The sequence below is a fragment of the Bombyx mori genome, chromosome 5 (genome assembly GCF_030269925.1).
Source record: "Bombyx mori chromosome 5, ASM3026992v2".
Lineage (NCBI taxonomy): Eukaryota > Metazoa > Arthropoda > Insecta > Lepidoptera > Bombycidae > Bombyx > Bombyx mori.
Genome location: NC_085111.1, coordinates 18,518,717 through 18,540,025, shown reverse-complemented (window position 1 = coordinate 18,540,025; position 21,309 = coordinate 18,518,717). Strand labels below are relative to the sequence as shown.

The following is a 21,309-nucleotide window of genomic DNA, read 5'->3' as shown; positions in this document are numbered from 1 at the left end:
TTTCACGATGTAACACGGGTATCGTCTCGGGTTGAATTATCTCTGATATCTGTAATGTGTTCGGGGCGACGTTCAACTATCAACAAGCAACGACCATGACCAAAAAAAATACAGCGATAATTATACAATCAAAACAAAGGTTGGGCATCATCGGGTCATGATCACCAACTGGATTATTTTAAAATCACAAATTTGATTACAAGATAAATATAAACAATTCTTTGACTGTACAAACGCGCCTTAAAAACGTCAGAGTCCCAATACAGCGTCCAATAAGAGGCCAATAATAAATATGACGAAACTGTTTTACTCATCGCGGCTTACTTACGCGACCTCACCTTTATAACCGTGCTTTAATATTCTCAACTTACTTTAACTAAACGAAAAATAAATTCTGAGAAACTTTAAGATAATTGTGACAAAATAAGTAAAGGTGGTGGTAGGACCTCTTGTGAGTCCGCGCGGGTAGGTGCCACCACCCCGCCTATTTCAGCCGTGAAGCAGTAATGCGTTTCGGTTTGAAGGGTGGGGCAGCCGTTGTAACTATACTTGAGAGCTTGGAACTTATATCTCAAGGTGGGTAGCGCATTTACGTCGTAGATGTCCTTGGGCTCCAGTAACCACTTAACACCAGGTGGGCTGTGAGCTCGTCCACCCATCTAAGAAAAAAAAAAAAAAAACGAAATCGTCAAAAGCAGACAGCTGGCAGCGACATCTTATTTACACTTTTCCATGAATGTTCGTAGTATTTTTATTGTAAGATTTCGGTAGGCGAATTCTGATCTCTCCCGGCGCCTATCTGATTATACTGCAAGGAAATCAACAGTTTCACCAGCCCGCTCGGGGTTACCTCTTGTTTCGACCGACAAGGATCGGCATTCACGCTTTGGTGTCTGTGGAATCTGGTAACCGTCCAACATCAGATCAGACCCGACTTCATTTCAACATTTAGAATCTGCAACGCTTTTCGGCTGAATGTTACATGGAAGCTATGGTATCTACAGAGCCCACTCCTACTCAGGAAGGCAAGGATGTACGACGAGAGATATTCTACGACAATAAATACGACTACATTCGAAATTATTCTTCAATTGCAGCATCAACAAATTAACATAATATTGTCCCATAATGATCACCTAATAAGTAATAATTTACAATTTGTAACCTAGTATTGAATAATTGTAGCCTAGCTTAGTGCTCCAGTTCTGAGGGACAGCTGGCAGATTACCAAGGACAGAGAATTTGCCAAAAAGAATTACATCACTTGTTATTTAATAGCGATTTGGGAATTTGAGATTTACGAGGCAAATAATGAAATGTCGAATGCAGACACCATACGTTTCAACTGGGTAGTAGATTCATAATAAAAGAATAATGCGTATGTTTAAAACGGGATGACATAATGTTAGTACGCCGTACGTCAATACGCTCACTAGGAATACAATGTGGATGTTACCAACACCCTGCGCATTTTTTGTTTAAGGAAAAAAAATCCGATCCCTACATTTCCTGTTAAAGTTCTTCACGAAACTAAATGGAAAACGACTGCTCATTTCTACGCTATAATAAATACGGCCACAGTAATTAAAACACGCGAAACGCAGGTCACGTCCGTCGCCAATCCCACGAGTGGCACTGGAAGGGACCGCATGCTCTCACTTTTAATTACGGCTCTCTAATTACAAACTCGTTATAAGGCTTTGTGTGTGGCCAGGGAAACCTAAAAGGCACTACTTGCGTACCTATGTGTGAACTTAAATTTAATTACCAAATGGCATTTAATATAAGATGTCTATTTTCCAGGGCGACAAACATCGACCTCAAGATGTATGCAAATAAAAAAAGTTTACCGCTAATGTCACTGCTGTAAAATTGTCGGGCAGCAATCATAATGTCACAAATATAGGAGTAAAGCGAAGACTTCTAAGTAGTCTAGACAGACGGGCTAGGACTCTAAGGAAGACGCAACAATGCTATCCTGCATTGAGGACAGGGAAGTGATTAAATTATGAGCCTAAAAGGATTATTTGTCGAGAACGATGTTTTGCAAAGTCTATGAATACTTTGTACATTAAGATTTTCGAATCTTTCTACAAGGCAAATTCAAAATTATTTATCAAACAAAATAAAGATATTTAAAGTTTGAAAAATATTAAATTGTATTACTTAATATACCCAACATGATCAGACCGTCTCGTTGATCTCATGGTTAATGAGACTAGGTATTGTAAACAGGGTATGAGTTCAACTCATTGTCGAAATTAATATTTTATATTGGCGATATATTATATTCAATGTTATTCTGTGTACTTATTCTTGTTTAGTGTGTCCCTGGCACATATAGAGCATGGGATTGCTAGCTTGAGACTGTTAAATATTCGTTTGAAATGATCTTTCAGATCTAATGTTTTGATTTATGTATTTCATAGTTTAGGAAACGTAATTCATTTAATTCCGTATATGAAAAGTAAAATTAATATAACAACCAGATATTTTAATGTGGTTTTTATTAATTATGCGAGTCATTTTTTATTTGAATTTTTGAAATGATTTATGGCATGATTGCATTTCTGTTTTCATTTTACAAGTTGCAACGGTTCAAGAGTTATGTGCAAAAAGGCGGAACGAACACTACCTATTTAGATTCATATTTAGAGGTGGCGACAGTTATTTCGTTTGACATTCGATTTTATTTTATTGAAATAAGCACTAGCCAGATGCAACATTAAAATTATTTTTTTATTTTTATAACCTAGCACTGTACAGGCAACCGAGCTAGTTAGAACGGTGGCATATTGTCCTGCAAGCCTCTTACCTCTTTGAATGTCTAAGTTGCGGCCAGGTTTATGAAATTTCCTCTTTACAGTGACGTAAAGGAACGCTAAAATGATCACACTGTACTTGACGTATAATAAGCTACAAAAAACATGGATAGTACATTAAGAAAATCATACCTTTACTTTAACTAGTGGTTCCCCTGTAGTCTATAGACTATAATTAAGCCCCAGAAATTAGACTAAAATTAATTGAAATTATAAGTTTGAACATTATTATGGTTCTATTGTCAGACTATTAAGCTTCTATTATATAAGCACAGATTTTTTCCAAGACTACATAATAGACAAATAATATTAAAGACAATAATATTAATCTATTTTGAAATTGACCACAGAATTCATCAATAAACAAAAGAGTATAAATGCGTGTGTGTAAAATAGATGGGAGTGTGTGTTTTATTTTTAATGCAAAAATAAAAAAATATATTAGCATTCTGTACTTCTCTCTTCTCTATAAGTGTAAGAAATTTCATACTTCTTTTTCCATGCAATTTTCGTAAAAAGGGGTACAAAGTTTTTGCTTCAAATATTTTAAAATATAGATATAGTATAACTAATAAGTATATAATGCGTATACAAGTCTGCATAAATATAAATGCTATACATATTAGGTTACTTAGATGAAAAATTTGTTCTGTGGAGAAAGGTATCTACTATCATTATTTAGATATGATAATTGTGTAAAAAAAACCAACTAGATATGCCATTGCAGATCATATCAACAGCTGACCTGCTATTGAAGTCAGTGATGTAGTTAATATAATCACTAACTCAGTCTGTATCTTTCTATGAATTTGATACAGTGTTCACACATATAGAATGTGAAATTTGGCAGCTGACGTGCTATTGCAACTACACAAAGTTTAAAACCTTAAACCACCTAAGTAAAGGGGATAAATTTTAATTCCTAAAGATTGAGTTCTACAGTTTTATAAAATAAATAAAAATAAATGTGCGTACTTAGGTGCTGGTTCTCCTTCAGCCTCGCACTCTATAATAAAAGGTTTATCCACTTCTCCCTGTTGCGCCACTTGGAACAGGATTTCTTCCTGAGTCGGTTGCTTCACGATTTTTGGTGGAGATGTTACTGTTGGCAAAATATTTAAGTTAATCTTTAATTTTTGCATATACAGCACAAGTTTTTAAAAGAAAAGCTTCATTTATTTGATAAATTTACATTCAGTTAGTATTATAGATTGCTAACACCATTACATGATTCTAGATACTGAAACTTTTGCTTGACTGGGAAGATGTGGTGTTTTTTTTCTTTTTTCCTTTCTAATGCAGCACCAGGCTGGATGGTGAGTGATGACCAGTCCTCACTTATATAGAAATGTATATCACTTATATAGACTATGTGGGAGTTGAAATCCACTGTCACGTAGATTTTTTAAGCAAATATATACCGATCACAAATAACACCACGAAAAAGTGATGATGTTGTAAATATAAAACTTACAAAACTATGTAATTTACTTATTTAGAAAAATTAAAAAAACGTACATAATACAGTAAATTAATCATGTTTTATCTGTAGATATTTAAAAAGTGCAATATTATACTCATATTTTTAAATAATAATTAGTTTTAAAAACTTTTCCAATCTTTTTCTTTTAACTTAACAAAAAATTACTTCAATTGGTGTATAACACAAGTGAATCCATCTGATATTAAAAAGATTCAAACTGTTGTTATTTATTTAATCAGATATCCAGTGTACATACAGCATACAATATACATACAGACAGACATACTGCCTTTATGTAGGATATGTTCAATGGTAATCAATAATAAAGTAATTAGGAAACTTAGAACACCAATTTAGAAATTATTTTCATTGTAATGTATTAAATAATATCTTTATTATATAATGTTTAGTAATAGATCCAGTTCCAAGCAGAAACAGAAGGGATTTCCATTCATTCAGGGACTTGTTTCACAATAAGAAATAAAAGTGTGCTTGAACTATTATTTCATATTGTTATTACTCTTCTGTTGGAACACGTTTTTATTTTATTTAAGGAAACTCAAATATGTAAAATTTGTTATTAAAAATCAATTTACTATGATTAAATACCTAAAAACAGACTTTTAATTTAGAATATAGAATAATAACTAAGAGCATAGTTGTTGGAAAGGGCTTCGTGTTAAATAGACTGTGAAATCTAGCTACAGGACAGTGAAAGGGACCTAAGTTACATTGACTATATCACACGAAATTCTGCAAACATATATGTTGCTAATATTTTTAACGGAAATTTATACTAGATTGAGAGATGTACAGATGCGAATATATAATACTCACATAAAGCAGCGGCCTGCGAGACTAACGCTATGAAACACAGAATTCTGCTCGTATCCATTGTGAGGACTACGTCGTTCACAACTCGTTTATCTAACAAGAAACAAAATAAACAACTTTAAAACATAGCAAAACACATTTCTCCAGCACACATGTTCGCCGCACTCGATGACCTAATCCGAATAAAGAATACAGACACACTACAATGACAACACCCACTAAAAATAGTTGCCGGGAATTCAATCAATTCCCATACGTTTTGTGACACAATAACATTTTAAACATACTAAAACTATAAAGATATCGTAAATCTTTCTCTGGATAAAGTATTACCGGCAAAGAATGCCTTAAAGCCGCGACAAACTAAGCTATTTATTTCAGTATGCGACAAATCGATAATTACATTCCAGTAAGAAAAGTTTGCTTGTTTTAAATAAGAAAGTAACGGTTTTTACTTAACAAATTCGTTATTACCTAGATTTCTTGTTTTAATACAATAACATCGCGAAAACTAACAAACTAAAAATATTAATGTAAAGGCGGGGCCTCTGAGATTCGCTGTCGACTCTCGTTCGTTCGTACTTCGTTCATAAAAATTGATGAAATTGACGGTTCAACGTCGGTTCGGTTCAATGACTGTTAAGCCAACGCCATAAATATATTTTTATTCGGCTTTGCAGCCTGTATAGGCAAAGGGTATCGTAGATATTTTATACGTGACAAAGCAAAGGAAACACAGCCTATACTTCCAAGCTTCTATTTTATGAAGGTTAAAGCAGTAAACGATACCCGTAATGAAATTTAATTACTACACATTTCACAGTAAATTGGTGAGAACCTACTAAGCTATAATGGAATTTTTGGAAGAAACCATTTTCGGGTTTTGTTCTATCTTCTCACCTTTATGTATTTCATTTAAATATCACTTCTCTACTTTGAAAAAGCGGCGGAACAAGATAACCTTCTTATCGTGGTCACCGCTAACTACATATTCGAATCAGGTGATGGAATAAAGCAAAGCCGCGGTCGCCCAAAACATGTCTTGTCGGATACGCTGGATCCACTCTCGGTGCATTTAGGCTCTGCAAACATCGGTCACCGTCCTCGCAAGATTAATATTTAAATTATTAGTCCTCGTCGAACTCGTCGACTACGACGAAGAGCTCAACATGTGAACTAGTCCATAGATACAAACCACTGAATTTTTCGCCGGATCTTCTCAGTGGGTCGCGATTCCGATCCGGTAGTAGATTCAGAGAAGCAATACTCTTGCTAGGACCAGTGTTAGCAATTCTCTAAGGTTGAGCCCGTGAGCTTATCTACCGGTCAACGGGAAGTTGGGCGAAAGAGGCGAAAGAGACTCAAGAAGATGTCGCATAAGCTGCTCTGCACGCACCTTAAGAACAAATTTGAAGTCGTCGTGGCCTAAAAGATAAGACGTCCGGTGCATTCGTATCGAGCGATGCACCGGTGTTCGAATCTCGCTGGCGGGTACCAATTTCTCTAATGAAATACGTACTCAACAAATGTTCACGAGTGACTTCCACGGTGAAAGAATAACATCGTGCAATAAAAATCAAACCCGCAAAATTATAATTTGCGTAATTACCGGTGGTAGGACCTCTTGTGAGTCCGCACGGGTAGGTACCACCGCCCCGCCTATTTCTGCCGTGAAGCAGTAATGCGTTTCGGTTTGAAGGGTGGGGCAGCCGTTGTGACTATACTGAGACCTTAGAACTATATCTCAAGGTGTGTGGCGCATTTACGTTGTAGATGTCTATGGGCTCCAGTAACCACTTAACATCAGGTGGGCTGTGAGCTCGTCCACACATCTAAGCAATAAAAATAAAAAAAAAGAATAACGGCATTCCATAAGCCATCCTCTTTTTGCTACCTACTTTTAGTTATATTATGTTATGTGATCCGTTGTCATTGATTCTATATTTTTGACAACGTCAGAAGGGCGCGAATTTAAAATGATATTTTTGAAATTTTGAAAATTATTTTATTTATAAACCTGCCATAAATCATCAATAAGTAATTTCAAACTATTTTTTTTATTTCAAATTAATTGATGTGTTAATGATTAGCCCTGAAAATGCGTAAGTTATTGATTAGCTTTGCAACAATTTATTTTAACATATTAGCTAAAACATGTAGCATTGTATATTAAATTTATGAAAATTAAATTAGCAATAGCGAATTAAAGTACGTATGGATCTCTGTCTTTCAAATAACCGTTAGGTGTTTAAAATAATGAAAAGAAATTTTATAAATTGCGATCTTATTACGATTTAAGCTACTGAGTTTTCACCAGATCTTATCAATGGGTTGCGCTTCCGATCTGGTGATAGATTCAGCGAAGCTTATTAGGGTAAATGTTAGCAAACTTTCTCAGGCTGAGCCTCGTCACTTTGCTCACTAATCAAGAAGACGCCAAAATAGATCCTCGAAGCTACTGGCAGATTACTGGTGGTAGGACCTCTTGAGAGTCAGCGCGGGTAGGTACCACCACCCTGCCTATTTCTGCCGTGAAGCAGTAATGCGTTTCGGTTTGAAGGGTGGGGCAGCCGTTTTAACTATACTTGAGACCTTAGAACTTATATTTCAAGGTGGGTGGCGCATTTACGTTGTAGATGTCTATGGGCTCCAGTAACCACTTAACACCAGGTGTGTGAGCTCGTCCACACATCTAAGCAATAAATAAAAAATTGTAGGCTAAAAAATAAACAACACTTATAATTTGCAGTAGGTACTTATTAAAGTATACATATAATGATAACAATAACTACTTTAATGGTGAATTTTACAGGTGTATTATTAATAACCGAAATATTTCGATACATTTGCGTTTCATTCCTTGCAGCTAACGCCTGTGATCTTTACTTGAAGACCCGGCACAGTTTCTGTTCTCCACGTCAAAGAGCGCCCATCGTCTTTAATTCAGATGTGAACGTTTCGAAAAGTTCCTCACAGTCCCACGAGTATTCATCTCCAAAGTATTACGAACGATATGAGCACGATGAAGTGCCCGTTAGGGAATCCGATTTAAGTGCTACCACCGATAAGGATGTCATACTAACAAATTCAGAACTCGACAAAATCGAAAAGAGAGTTTATGAGACTGTTTCACAAGAACTGCAAACCGACGAGAGCTCATCTATCAGTCTCGACTCGAACATAAAATTCTTTAAGACGACTGTAGAAAAGCTATTTGAGAACTTTTACACCAGCATGAGAGATTTTGACCTCTACAAGCAGCGGTTTAACGAAATCTTAGCCAAAAATAAAGAGGAATCCTTGGTCGACATGGAGGACTTTATTAATGACATGTTCCAGAATATGATGTCTTCGGTCGACATTAAAGTGACCGGCTCAACGACCACAGCTAAACGTTCCGGAAATTGTGACGCATCCACACCCACCAACTCGCAAGGGTCGGAAGGATACGTTACGTTTTACAATGGAAACCTCAATACGGACTCTTCGTTTAACGAACAGTCCTCAGCTACGAGGAGTTCAGGAGACGGAGGGGAGACCTTTAACCTATATTTGGTCGAGGGGACGTCTTGCGTACAAATTAACGTGGTGGAAAGAAGTCGCCTCTCGGAGATTAATATCAGAAACTTGGATTACGAGTCGGTCCGAAATAAGTTCGCGTCTGCGGAGAATTTGAAAAAATTGGGAGACGAGTTCGATGAGGACAGCTGGGCGGCCGAGCGCCGAGACCGCGTCCCCAGCGACCTGGACATCCGCGTCAAGAAGTGCTCGGCCAAGAAAAACATTTACTCCAACGAAGACTTCACGGTCAACGAGGGCGGTGACGCTAAATCGTTATTAACCAAAATCTGCAGTTACATTTGCAAAAAGTTTCGAAAATAAAATGCTCGAATATTCAACAAAACATAGTTTATTACGGACTAGAAGTACACGGGCGGCGGAGGGAGATCACGAGCCGCAGTTCTGCTCGAAGTTGTGCGTGTACCAGCGCACGATGGCGATGTGCTTGCTGAGCTGCAGCGCGAACTCCTTCTTCATGTGCAGGAAGTCTCTGATGACGGGCAGGTCCAGCATGACGAAGGCCTCGCCGTCGATCTCCTCCCGCTTCATGCGCTCGGCGACGGGCTTGCAGTCGTCCGTGCTGCTCAGGTAGGCGTACACGTCGTCCACGCTCCAGTCCAGCGGGTTGCGGGACAGCTTCAGCTCGAGGGCGAGGTCCCGCTCGAAGGGGCGGGGGGCGTCCCGGGCGCCGCGGAGCTTCTTGAGCTCGGGCTCCTCGGCGTCCGACACGTCCGAGATGCGCTTGTCGCGCGACGTGGAGCTGGTCTCCGTGTCGCTGTCCGGGGACGCCCGCTTGCGCACGGCGCGCACCGGCCGCGGGGAGCACTCGCCGGGCTCCTTCTCGCGCTCCTGCGAGGGCTGCTCCTTGTCTCGCTTCTCGTGCGCGCCCTTCTTCTTCTTCTTCTTGCCGTTGACGCTGCCCTTGGGTCGGCCGCGGCGCTCCGTGCCGTTATCTGCAACGCAAGGGGCGGAATGATTGAGCGGCGGAGTGTGCAGGGGCGGGCGCGGGTGCGAGTGCGGAGGGTGGCGCTACTGACGGAAGGTGGCCTTGTCGACCTGGTGGCAGGCGTGCGGGCAGGCGGCGCGGGGGCGGGAGTAGTGGTGGGTGCCGAAGAGCGCGGGGCAGGCCTGCAGACGCACGCAGGCGGCGCGGCAGAAGGCGGGCACCTGCGCGCGGCGCGTGGCGATGGGCACGTAGGCGTGGTACGTGCTGCTCTTCAACCTGCGGACACGAGCGCGCTCTCAGACCGTGCCACTGTTGTCTCGACACCGGACCACAACAACATTACCTACACTCGGGCGCAATGAAATCGCACATCTGTACATTTTTTGAAAAATATTATTTACTTCTTTTTATTTAAAAAAATACATATATTTTTTAACATAAGGTTAAAGGATAGTTCAATACCTATTCAATGATACCACATAAGACATGATAAGTTTACCTGCCTGCTGAAACAAAACGACAACAGCAAACTTCAAAAATTGCTCCCTCAACTCACTGCAGTTTGCAAGACCAACTGCAGGTATAAAAAGGCATGTTTTGTGTAAAACGTCATCAGTTGCAAGCCAACGCTTAACCTGATAAGACCTCTAGTGACTCCAATTGCATTTGTCTGAAAAAGATGGATACTACTCCGGAAAAAGCCCCTCAAGTCGTCGCTCTAATTGAAGCGGGCCAGAACCAGAGTGCTGTAGCTCGACAACTGAATATCAGCCGATATTCAGTTCGTCGTGTGTACCAGCGCTATCGGGAGACTGGTGGCTTTGAAAGGCGACGAGGATCTGGTCGAGCAAGAGCTACAACACAGCGCGACAACAGATTTCTTGTAACGACAGCGTTGCGAAATCGTCGTTTGACTGCCGTTGAACTTGCACAGCAGCTTCAACAGGTGCGTGAAGTGGTAGTCAGCAGGTGGACAGTCAGAAGGAGACTTGCCGAAAGTGGTTTGACTGCGCATAGGCCAGCAAATGGCCCTAAATTGACGCCAGCTCACCGCCGAGCTCGTTTTCGATTTGCACAAGAACACGTCAACTGGACAGCCGACCAGTGGAAAGCAGTCCTGTTCTCAGACGAGTCCAGAATGTGTCTTCATGATAATGATGGACGTGGAAGGGTCTACAGAAGGCGCTCAGAGCGATTTTCCCAATGTTGCATGACAGAACGTGTAGCATACGGTGGTGGTTCGTGTATGTTCTGGGGAGGTATCTCACTCGAACGAAAAACAGAGCTTGTCTTCATCGTTGAAGCCAATATTAGGCGACAAACAAGAGGTCTAACATCTCAACGATACATAGAGGAAGTTGATTAGTAGCCGTTTAAGCCGTTTATTAGAAGCCGTTTAATTGGAAGTAAGTTCCTTTTTATGCATGACAATGCAAGACCTCATACCGCTGCGATAGTGAGACAATACTTACAAGAAGTAAATGTACCCGTGATGGAGTGGCCAGTTCGGAGCCCGGACCTTAATCCGATTGAACACTTGTGGGACGAATTAAAAAGAAAAATTAGAGGTCGAAATAGTGCTCCAGCTAATCTCCAGGAGCTACAAAATGCGCTCAAAGAGGAATGGAACGCCATGCCACAAGACTTTATCAGAAACTTGATAGGGTCGATGGGGAATCGGTGTGATGCTGTAATTCGGGCAAGAGGGGGCAATACTTGTTACTAATAAATGATTTTTCAGTATTTTTGTGTTTTTTTTATTAATCCCCAAATTTTAAATGGTTTAGTTGAGTAATCATTTTGTAATAAAGATTAAATTGTTGTTGTATTTTATTTTCCTCAAGAAAGTAACCTTATCTCCACTTATATGGTATCATTGAATAGGTATTGAACTAACCTTTAACCCTATGTTAAAAAATATATGTATTTTTTTAAATTAAAAGAAGTAAATAATATTTTTCAAAAAATGTACAGATGTGCGATTTCATTGCACCCGAGTGTATATCATGTTGCCCATTTATCTACTTTCTTTTTAATATACAGTTCTTTGATCTGATCTAATTCTGTGAACCAATTCTGGATCACTTCTAAGAACTATAGCGTACCGAGCCGCTAGTGGCGAATTCGGCAATAGGCCCTAATAGCTTCGAGCAAGTTATGATATGATATGGACTAAGTCGCATTATTATTGTAAGTTATGGGATGGTCATCCCTCCCGGCAACTCCTGTGTGCTTACCTCCACAGCAGCAACCACACAACACTAATTTGCATAATGAGATACAGAGGGAACAATCAAAATGGTTGATGCTGTAAAGCCTTTTGGCCAGAAACTAAGAAAATTTGAATTTTTTTTCTATTAAAATAGGCCTTCACAGACGCTTTTAAAGCAATAATGTTAATACTAATTTGTAATCCACATTTACCACTGAATGAAACAACAAAGAACTGAGATTTAGATTAACATACCTACTCCAATCGGCACTTTTCCATGGCTATTTATTTATTAGAATATTCTATTTCCATCCAAAGATCACTCAATCACCGGGAGAAATAATTCATACTTGTGCAATTTATTGTAGTATTTAAACTTTTTTAGTGTGAGTCCGATATTATGGCTTGCACTCGACTATGCCATGTTCGCGTAAATAAAACAACATGGGTACAACCTGACATTGCCTATGTCCAAAAGCAAAAGTTACCACCTATGACTAGTAGGACGGTAAGCCTGTGTGCCTTCAGTACCAGCCACACTTGCATGTTGAGGGATCATTACAAGAACATTAAATGTACACGTGGACAGAGACAAGTTAATTTGAATAATGTTCGTACTTAGCTCTGAGCATCTCCAGTCGCATGCCTTCCTCGGGGGGACCCTCGGTCTCCCAGTCCTTCAGGAGCTTGGCAGGCTTGTACGACGCAGAGATGATCTTGTTGAGGACTTCCTTCAGCACCAAGGTCAGCGGCCCCGGACCCACGTGCTTGGGCAACTGCGACAATTTGTTCCTGCTGATAGAGGGGCCGGCGTAGCATTTGTAGTTAAAGTATATTCTGTCGCACCACTCTTCGGAATTCTTGATGTCGTCTTTGATCAGTTTGACCTCCTCGACGGGTTGTTGCTTGGCGGCGCTGACGTCGGGGATGTGCAGCGCGTAGTTGTTGGCGTCGCACCAGCCGGCCGGCAGCAGCAGGTCGCTGCGCTGCGCGAACCAGTACTTCTCGCCCAGCGGCAGCAGCTCCACGCACACCATGTGCTCCGCGACGCAGTCCACGCGGGCCACGTGGATCTCCTCGTGGTTCTGTGGGTTCACCGCTTCCAGCTTCATGTTCACTTCGATTCCCTTCAGAGGCTGTTTGGTTCCGAAGCAGTAGTCGGGGGCCGGCACGGATGACGTGGCGGACAGGTACTCGTCCCAGTCGAAGGGGCCCTCCTTCCACGCCTTGGGGCTCTTGAAGGCGAGGCCGTGTCTTTGAGCCCAGCCTATCGGGTAGATGTAGGGGTGCATGGAGTCGCACAGCCAGGCGGCGTTGGCGTCCTCGTAGTCGTCGGCGTGGTCGTCCAGAGCGACGAGGAAATGGAAGTTGTTGAACACCTTGGAGACGGTGGCCGGTCGCACCGTCCTCATGTCCTGAGGGCACAGGGCCTCTAACTTCATACCTGTTACGAAGTTATGCGCCTCCAAGCTCTGATTTGGCTGAAAATTAAAACATAGTCTAAACATATTATTATTATCACCTTTGACAGTCACATTAGGGCTCGCGGCCTGCCTGCTTAGATTTATTGATTCCGCAAACTCATTAGAGTTTCGTGTGACCATAGCTTTGCGGAATGTTCTTACAAGGAATATTACTGTAGTGATGCTATGATTTACGAACTTCGTCACATCCCATGGTAGTCGATCATCCGTTCGTTAGTTTTGCGTAGAGTCCTTACCACGAAGAGATCAGGCGGCGTGGGTTCCTTGATGGCCTCCTCGGCGCTCTGTCGGAGCTGAGCGCTCAGTTTGTTCTTGCACGAAAACTTGTTCACTTTCCCGGGGTATTTGAACTGCCACGGTGAGCCCTACAATTAGTTTTAACTGTTACTATTTCTCCCAATTGAACTAGTGGATTTCTTAAAATACCGTCTTAGATCCTTGATGTAATTACTTGGATTCGCCAACAGAATTAGTGAACTTAGGTTGACTACGAACAAAACAAAGTTAGACTCGGGCACCTCCCCCCTCCTAATAATAAATAAGGCTTTTATTTTATAATTAATACCTACGCGAAGCAGAAACTTTGTACCTAGCCCATTTTACGAAAATTGTGTGGACGCAGGAGTATGAAATGTCCCACACTTATATAGAATATTGAGAAGGAGTGCATGGAATGCTAATATTTATGCCTAAAAATACAGTACATCATTAAAAATACCATTACACACACTACCATGTATTTGACATACACACACGCATTTATACTCTTTTGTTTATTGTTAAAATCTGTGGTCTTATTGAGAATAGATTAATATTGTTTGTCTATGTCTATAGTGTAGCCTTGATGAATTCTGTGATTATAGAAGTATAGTCCTTGACAATAGAACCATATTAATGCTCAAACTTATAATTTAAATTAATTATGATCGACTACGACCACTGGGCGACCACTACTTTTATTTTATTTTATTTGGAAGACAAACAGTGAACTTAAGCTATGTAAAGACTAACCTTCCAACTAAACACCATATATATATATTTATTTATTTTTTGTAAATGCGCCACCCACCTTGAGATATATGTTCTAAGGTCTCAGTATAGTTACAACGGCTGCCCCGCCTTTCAAACTGAAACGCATTACTGCTTCATGGCAGAAATAGGCAGAGATTATAGATAGCACAATACCTTATTCGTGACGTAGCCGAAGCTGCTCAGCCGTGGGTTAGAGAAAAATATCCAGAGCTGCTGTAGGTCCTCGTCGCAGCCGTCGTACCGCACCAGCAGCCTGCCCCCGACGTTCTCGCACACCTGAGGAGGACGCGCGTGTTGGTATGGGTGTCCAATGGGTCAGGCTAGCTGACCTTCGATTTTGGTACCCAATTAGCGCCAAGTGAGGGACGGAGACGTTTTGGCTGTTGATATTCCTTTTTTTTTATTGCCCTTGTAGGCAGACCAGCACACGGCCCAGCTGATGGTGAGTGGTTACCGTCGCCCATGGACTTCAGCAATGCCAGGGACAGAGCCAAGCCGCTGCCTACCGCTTAATAGTATCCACAAGCCTTGTTTGAAGAAGGACATGTCATAGCGCTCGGGAATCACCGTGCCTCAACCAAACTCTTGGAGTTTACAAGTTTTGATAGTATTAGTGTTTGCATTTGTAGCTACTCAGTTTAGTAGTGCCTACATGTTTTAATGAAATACAGAAGATAATTGAGTAACCTACTCAGGGATCTGTTTCTTTATGATTTGTTAAAGTATTAACCTGAAGAATGACGTATACGAGAGCCCCGCTTTACCGCCTTTACAAAAATCGCGTAAGTAATCACAAAGAAATGTAAAAACGGTATTATTATTTTCAGCATTCTCTTACAACTAACTTTGTATGATAATTTATTATTTCCCTGAAACTTCATCTAATGGTATCCCTTCTGTTTCCCTCGTGGTATTGTGTCCAACTTTCCTGCTGTGGTATTTTTTTGATCGCAGGAGCTCAACACCAGGTTTGGCGTCACCGGTTTTTGCTCACTTCTTGGGCGAAGATGTTTGAGCTCGTTCATTTATTTTGAGGGATACCCTTCATGATTGAATGTGACGGGGAGCTCCTGGCATTCTGGAGGGCATCTTTATTGACACGCCATCTCCGTATGGACGCCAGCCCTGTGCGTTCACAGTTTGGATCCATGAGCTACGTGCGTGTGGGCCTGGCCGCTGCCCAGTTCAGTACACATGGCGAGTCCCGGCCCTAGTGTACTTTGTAAGAACCTAGCCCCTTGTTATTTGTTCCCCTTAAGAGGAGGAGTACTGAGCCCTCGCCTCATAAGTAGGAACCTCATTACCTATTAGTAGAATGGCAAATAACTTTGCCTGTTAACACGACGTGAACATTGAAAAGTAGGATTGAATCTCGAAATATGGATACTTCGAGATACTTCGGATTAAAGATTACTTGAATATGACGAACAAGCTATTCTCCTGCCAACCTTCGAATCATGTTTTACATAAAATATCGTAATATGTTTCGTAGTGAAAAATAAGGTTGGCAACAATCAACATTTTTGTTAGTGTCTGTTAGTGGCACATCTAGTGCTAAACGGTTACCTGAGCCCACAGAAAACGTAAATATACCGCCGCCCACCTTGAAATATAGTTTCTAAGTCTCAGTTATTACAGTACTACGGGTGCCTCGCCCTTCAAACCGATATGTATTACTGCTTCACGGTAGAAAGAGGTAGAGTGGTGGTAGCTACCCCTTCACGAGACGCCCTAGCACCAGTCAGTAACACCAGGAAGTAAACGTAATACTGAGCCTACGATATGAGCGCGCACATTGTCTCTGTGATGGATATCGGTTTAATTAAGCCCTCTTTGCCACATGACCGCGAAGCTGTGTCTTCTAGGTAGAGGTTACGTAAGTGATAGCTTGAATAGCTTTTAACTTACAAAAAGATCCGTAACCTAAGTTTAACGGATAAAAGAGTAAAAATAATTGTAGGAATCTCAATAACTTCGGATTGTTTTCAGGCCCGTCGGCCTAATGGAGTTTGAAAAACTAAAAACGGTCACGTGATGTCAGCTGATCGAAATACACACATAACCACTCCGGCATCCATTTCGAAAAAGGGGCACGATACGAAAACTCCCTCATCATGACCGCCGGTAAATACATTCCCGATCCTGCGAACCGAATGGTAAATAGTTCTTTTTTTCCTACTTTTTTCTGATAGCCTTGAGAGGCTATATCAGTTTCTCCTTGACGTGTAGGTGAACTCAAGCCAGGAGTGTTGCTAACACTGGCCCTAGCAAGAGCAGTGCTTCGCAGAATCTACCACCGGATCGGAAACGCGGCCCATTGAGAAGAACCGGCGAGAAACTCAGTGGGCTGTGTCGATGGGTTAATTCACTCGTCGAAGGGCGGTGACCAGAACTGGTAAACAGTCGACATCGCCCAAAACACGTCATTTCGGATCCTCCCGATCTACTATCGGTGCTTTTAGGTACCTGTCATCGTTCTTGTCGAACCCGTCGCTTGCAACGAAGGGCTCGCTGAGTAAATTAACCCACAGACACAGCCCACTGAGTTTCTCGCCGGATCTTCTCAGTGGGTCGCGTTTCCGATTCGGTGGTAGATTCTGCGAAGCACTGCTCTTGCTAAGGTTAGTCTCAGCAAATGTCGTCAGATTTGAGCCTCGTGAGCTCACCTAGTAATTCGGTGAATCTAGTATAACCCCTCGAGGTTACTAGAATAATAGGTTGGAAAAAAAACCCCGCCAGCGCCGGCACGTCAGTTTCTTTTGTTTTTGCTATAAAAGTAAAATTTAGTGGCATTCGCCGTAATAAAATTGAAATTTTTGAGTTTAGTTTATTAGCTTCGATTTGAATTTTTAAGTTTTAGGCCCTTACGCGCACCACGTAATGTAGTTGATTATTTTGTCGTAATTATTGTTTGAAATTAGTTAAATGAATGAATCTGTTATTGTCTATCTCGTTCTGACGCGTAGACTGCACGGCATAGCGGTATTTTTGTTATATAAATTCAGGGCTGTCACCGAACAGTTAAAACAAATAATAAATTAGTTTTTGTATGAAACTACTAATTACGTTTAAGATGTTTTTTAACCTTTTTAACTTGATCTACATTTTTGATACTATAGCTTCGACATTTCGACTTGATATACCCATTGTGGAACACCCTGTATAAATACCTGGTTTCGTTAGCACAAGGAATCGAATTTTGGGGCTGGACATCCATGGGTAATTTGTCCACGATTATTTATATGTTTACGAGGGAGGATTAATATCATGAAATAATAAGTCTTTGAAACTTTATCAATTTGCATAATCACCAGTTCTAGGGCGTTACGTGACCCTGCATGAGTAGGTTACAGTATCACTCTGCTCATTTCTGCTGCGAAGCAGATACGCATTCCACTTGAAGAGTTAGGCAGCTCTTATAAAATAAAATTAAGACTGACCTCATATCCCGTGGCGATGAGATTTATTTTGTGATGTCTATAATTTGTGTATTCGTAATTAATTAACACCAGGTTGGTTGAAAGTGTGTTCAACCACCCATGTAATAAAAATAAAGCAATTAATACTTACAGTGGCTATCCAATATCTGTATGGATCGATGAGATTCTGCACTTCAACCTTCATGCCAACTTTGATCCTGTCTATTGGAGATAGTCCTTTATTATTTAAAGCCTCTATGGAAACAGACTGGCCATCCATCAGAGCATTTTTCATTATATCAATAATCTTATCTCCATATTTCTCATTTATTGCATCAGGGGGCTCAATCAATTCATCATATTTACCACACCATCCTAAAGGATGAACTTTTGTATTGGATATATCACACCAGAAATCACTCTCTGCTCCAATGAACTTGATCCTAAGGACATGACCACATACCATCGTGATCTCTGCTATCCAGTATACATCTGGATTGTTCCTGTGACAGACCTCAAGAAGCATGTTCTGTTTGATTCCATTATAGAGGCTGGTTTCCACCTAAAAACCCATTGTAGTTTTATTTGTAAATCTCATTTACTTTTTCCTACATAACATAAAAAATATAACAGAAACAATCAATAAGGCTGGTAATTATTAATATTATACATATATATTAAATAATATGTAATTAATAATTTTATTGACAAACCTATTTCCAACTTTATCATCAGAAACTATTCCCATGATTTTTCTCAGGCAAAATAGTCAAATATTAAATCTGATTGCAAGCCTGTATATGGATGTGGTATAATTAGTATTTCTAGGATCTCTAAAAGCACTCTGCTTGAAACAAACAGTACAAGACATTGAGAAATAAAGTACTTTAAAGATCTAAAGGTTCCTTATATTGAGACTTGTTGTAATGTACTAGAGCATGCCAGCCCTTCAATGAAAGTAAACCCTCAAGGGTTCACAATGTGTGTAGTCTATAGTTAATGGTGGTATTCTACTATGATATATTTGGTATTATAAGTTAAAAGTTTGATTTTTATCATAGAACTTTATTCTTTCATCTTAGAAGTAATTCAATATTTTCTAGCGATATTATATTTTAATTTATATTATATTTTTATCTTCAATTATATTATTAAGTATTGGTTTTATTTCCTACTACTTCTGGTTTAGTTTACTGTTTTTCAATAGATCATATTATTTTTTAAATCAAATTAGTCTATTTATAAAGAGATAAATAATAATAAAAATTACAAATCCAAACAATGGGCAAAATTAAAGAATTTAAGGAGAAATAAAAAAATTAAAGAGTTTCCTATTATTAAAAATAATGGTTTTATTGCAACTGGCAGAAACAAATATAATTGACATTGAATTGGATATTAAGATGAAACACGCATTTGATATGTTATAATTAAAGTATGCAAGTTATATAAACATAAAACAAGTAATTAAAACAGTTACACCAACTTTTTCATATTTATATGTTATGTAGTTAAAATGAAGAATTATATCGAAATAAATAAGATATGTAAATTCAACATATTAGATCTTCCTTAGAAACACAATGAATGGTGTTTAAAAATAGACTACGTATTTTTTTGTTCATGCGTGGTATTTTATGAAAATTCGTATCATATCTACTGATTAATTAATTTCATAATTTTCAAATAACTATTTCACTATTACATCTTTCAACATAACATAGTATCGGTAAAGCCCATAAAATATTTATGAATATTATTTAATTTTTAAGATCATCGAAAATAGTTCGCAAGTCGCAACTTACATGAGAAAATAATTCTTCTGGCACTGCAACAGATTTGCTTGTCTCCAAATAATTGTTCCAATCGAATTCAGCCATAATTAAAACACTTTAAAACCAAAACCCAATTACATTGTAATTAAAATTAATTGAAATATGTTCAATAAAAGTAGTCTAATCGGTAAACAGCCGAACTTGCACGAATAATTTTCTTTGAATCGTACATTTCGTTCCCTCTTATTTCTATCTCAGCTTATAAAAGTGATCGATGACTGTTTGTCTCTGTCTTGCAATTTAAAAAAACAAACCGTAAAGGTGCGATTGCACTAAAGTAAGAAACCTATAGGTCTATGTGCGATTGACACCCGATTATTAGTGTCATGCTGTTGCTAAATTCATAGATAATTCACTTAATGCCTCATTATCTAGAACTTGTCCCGATAGTCACGGCAAGTGTGGTGGGTTCGTTGATCAGTGTTCTGACCAATTTATATAGCTATAGCGGCTTTATTGTCGATAAACTAACGACTAACAACCTCATGTTTCCACGCGAATATGCACCCAAATATTTAGTTATTTAGATGAATGCAAGACCTGTATAAATATTTTGGCTTATCCTTGAACTACCATTTAATGTTCACACGCAAATGGAAGTGCATTATTAGTAAGTAATATGGGCACTTCGCAAGTAGTTCTCTGGAACATCGAACATTAATGTAAATTGAATTTTTACTCTTCGCAAGCTTGTGCCCTGATTTCCTTTTTTAATTCACTACTTTTAAGTCTGTGGGTCCGTTATATTCGGTCATGAACAAGGAAATGATTAGAGGACTACAACCTTACATGCATAATGAAGTGGAATGTAAAAATGCGGAGGTAGAATTAGTTGCAGTCAAATCGACTAAAATACCTTGTCGTAAAACAAAAGTATGTCTGGGGATTAAAAATACTGAAAATAAAATTATTTTAAATTGGCTCAATTCAAAGAGCTTAAATTTTCCATCTTTAATCATTTTCGATCTATTTAGCTTTACTAAAACTATAAAACTGCTTAGACTGATGAACGATCTCACGGCTTATGAGATGATGAAGTGGCTGCTGTAGCTCACAGATATTACAACGTGAATTCGGCCTCCTACCGAGTCAAACGAAATGAATAAATTAAAAATGGACGTTTCGAATTCTCATTTGAATGAGAAGAGAGACAAACTGAAACGCTTAGGAGTCGAAATTGGTAATAGAGGGGTACCTACCCGTGTAGGCTTACAATACGTTTTAAACAAATACAAACTTGTTGGCGTTCCCAGTACGCTAGGATAGGAGTTAGGTAGTCGCCTTTTACAACAACTAAGGAAAGACATGGGCGGTGCTATCCTTGGCCAGTGTGCGTTTTGAAGTGATAAATTCTTATAAATCGATGAAAGCACGTACGAAAAACTGTCACATTCCGCTTGAGCCTGAACATGCTAGCGAGAGTGCGGAACAAGCGATAGAGAGGTACGATGGGTCCAAGCGTTAATATAACGAATAAATTGTAATTTTCAATTAATTCCATCTTTGTATTATACAAAATAATTATAATTTACTGATAATAATTCAATTCAATTCATAAAAGTATGCAATTTTTCGTCAATATATCTTCTTGAGACGTTATGATGCAAAACTAATCGTCCGTAAACCGACTTTACACACACCCAATTATTTTATTCAAATTATTTATAGTGTTAATTTTTCT

The 21,309-nt window shown here is 39.4% G+C and overlaps 3 protein-coding genes across 6 annotated transcripts in view; 1 reads left to right on the top strand and 2 right to left on the bottom strand.

Moving 5' to 3' along the window:
* LOC101742959 (neuroglian) overlaps nucleotides 1–5,794 on the bottom strand; it is a 44,367-nt gene extending 38,573 nt beyond the window's left edge. For all 4 annotated transcript variants that reach the window (XM_038010862.2, XM_038010863.2, XM_038010864.2 and 1 more), the window contains exons 1-3: nucleotides 5,614–5,794; nucleotides 5,143–5,232; nucleotides 3,798–3,924 (exon numbers count right to left, since the gene is read on the bottom strand). In XM_038010862.2, coding sequence (XP_037866790.1) covers nucleotides 3,798–3,924; nucleotides 5,143–5,200 — 185 coding nt within the window. In that variant the 5' untranslated portion in view covers nucleotides 5,201–5,232; nucleotides 5,614–5,794. The remainder of the gene's footprint in view (nucleotides 1–3,797; nucleotides 3,925–5,142; nucleotides 5,233–5,613) is intronic.
* A 1,276-nt stretch (nucleotides 5,795–7,070) lies between these two features.
* Nucleotides 7,071–9,043, top strand: LOC101738294 (uncharacterized). Its single transcript, XM_004923816.3, has 2 exons — nucleotides 7,071–7,241; nucleotides 8,006–9,043. The coding sequence occupies exons 1-2, from the start codon at nucleotides 7,238–7,240 to the stop codon at nucleotides 9,019–9,021; spliced, it is 1,020 nt and encodes a 339-aa protein (XP_004923873.2). The 5' UTR covers nucleotides 7,071–7,237; the 3' UTR covers nucleotides 9,022–9,043.
* On the bottom strand, nucleotides 9,032–19,946 carry LOC101738160 (scm-like with four MBT domains protein 2). Its single transcript, XM_004923815.5, has 7 exons — nucleotides 19,599–19,946; nucleotides 17,945–18,355; nucleotides 14,528–14,650; nucleotides 13,579–13,707; nucleotides 12,477–13,339; nucleotides 9,738–9,922; nucleotides 9,032–9,653 (listed from the first exon to the last, which is right to left on the bottom strand). Exons 1-7 carry the CDS (start codon nucleotides 19,671–19,673, stop codon nucleotides 9,088–9,090), a joined length of 2,352 nt encoding a protein of 783 aa, XP_004923872.1. The 5' UTR covers nucleotides 19,674–19,946; the 3' UTR covers nucleotides 9,032–9,087.
* Nucleotides 19,947–21,309: the final 1,363 nt, after the last annotated feature.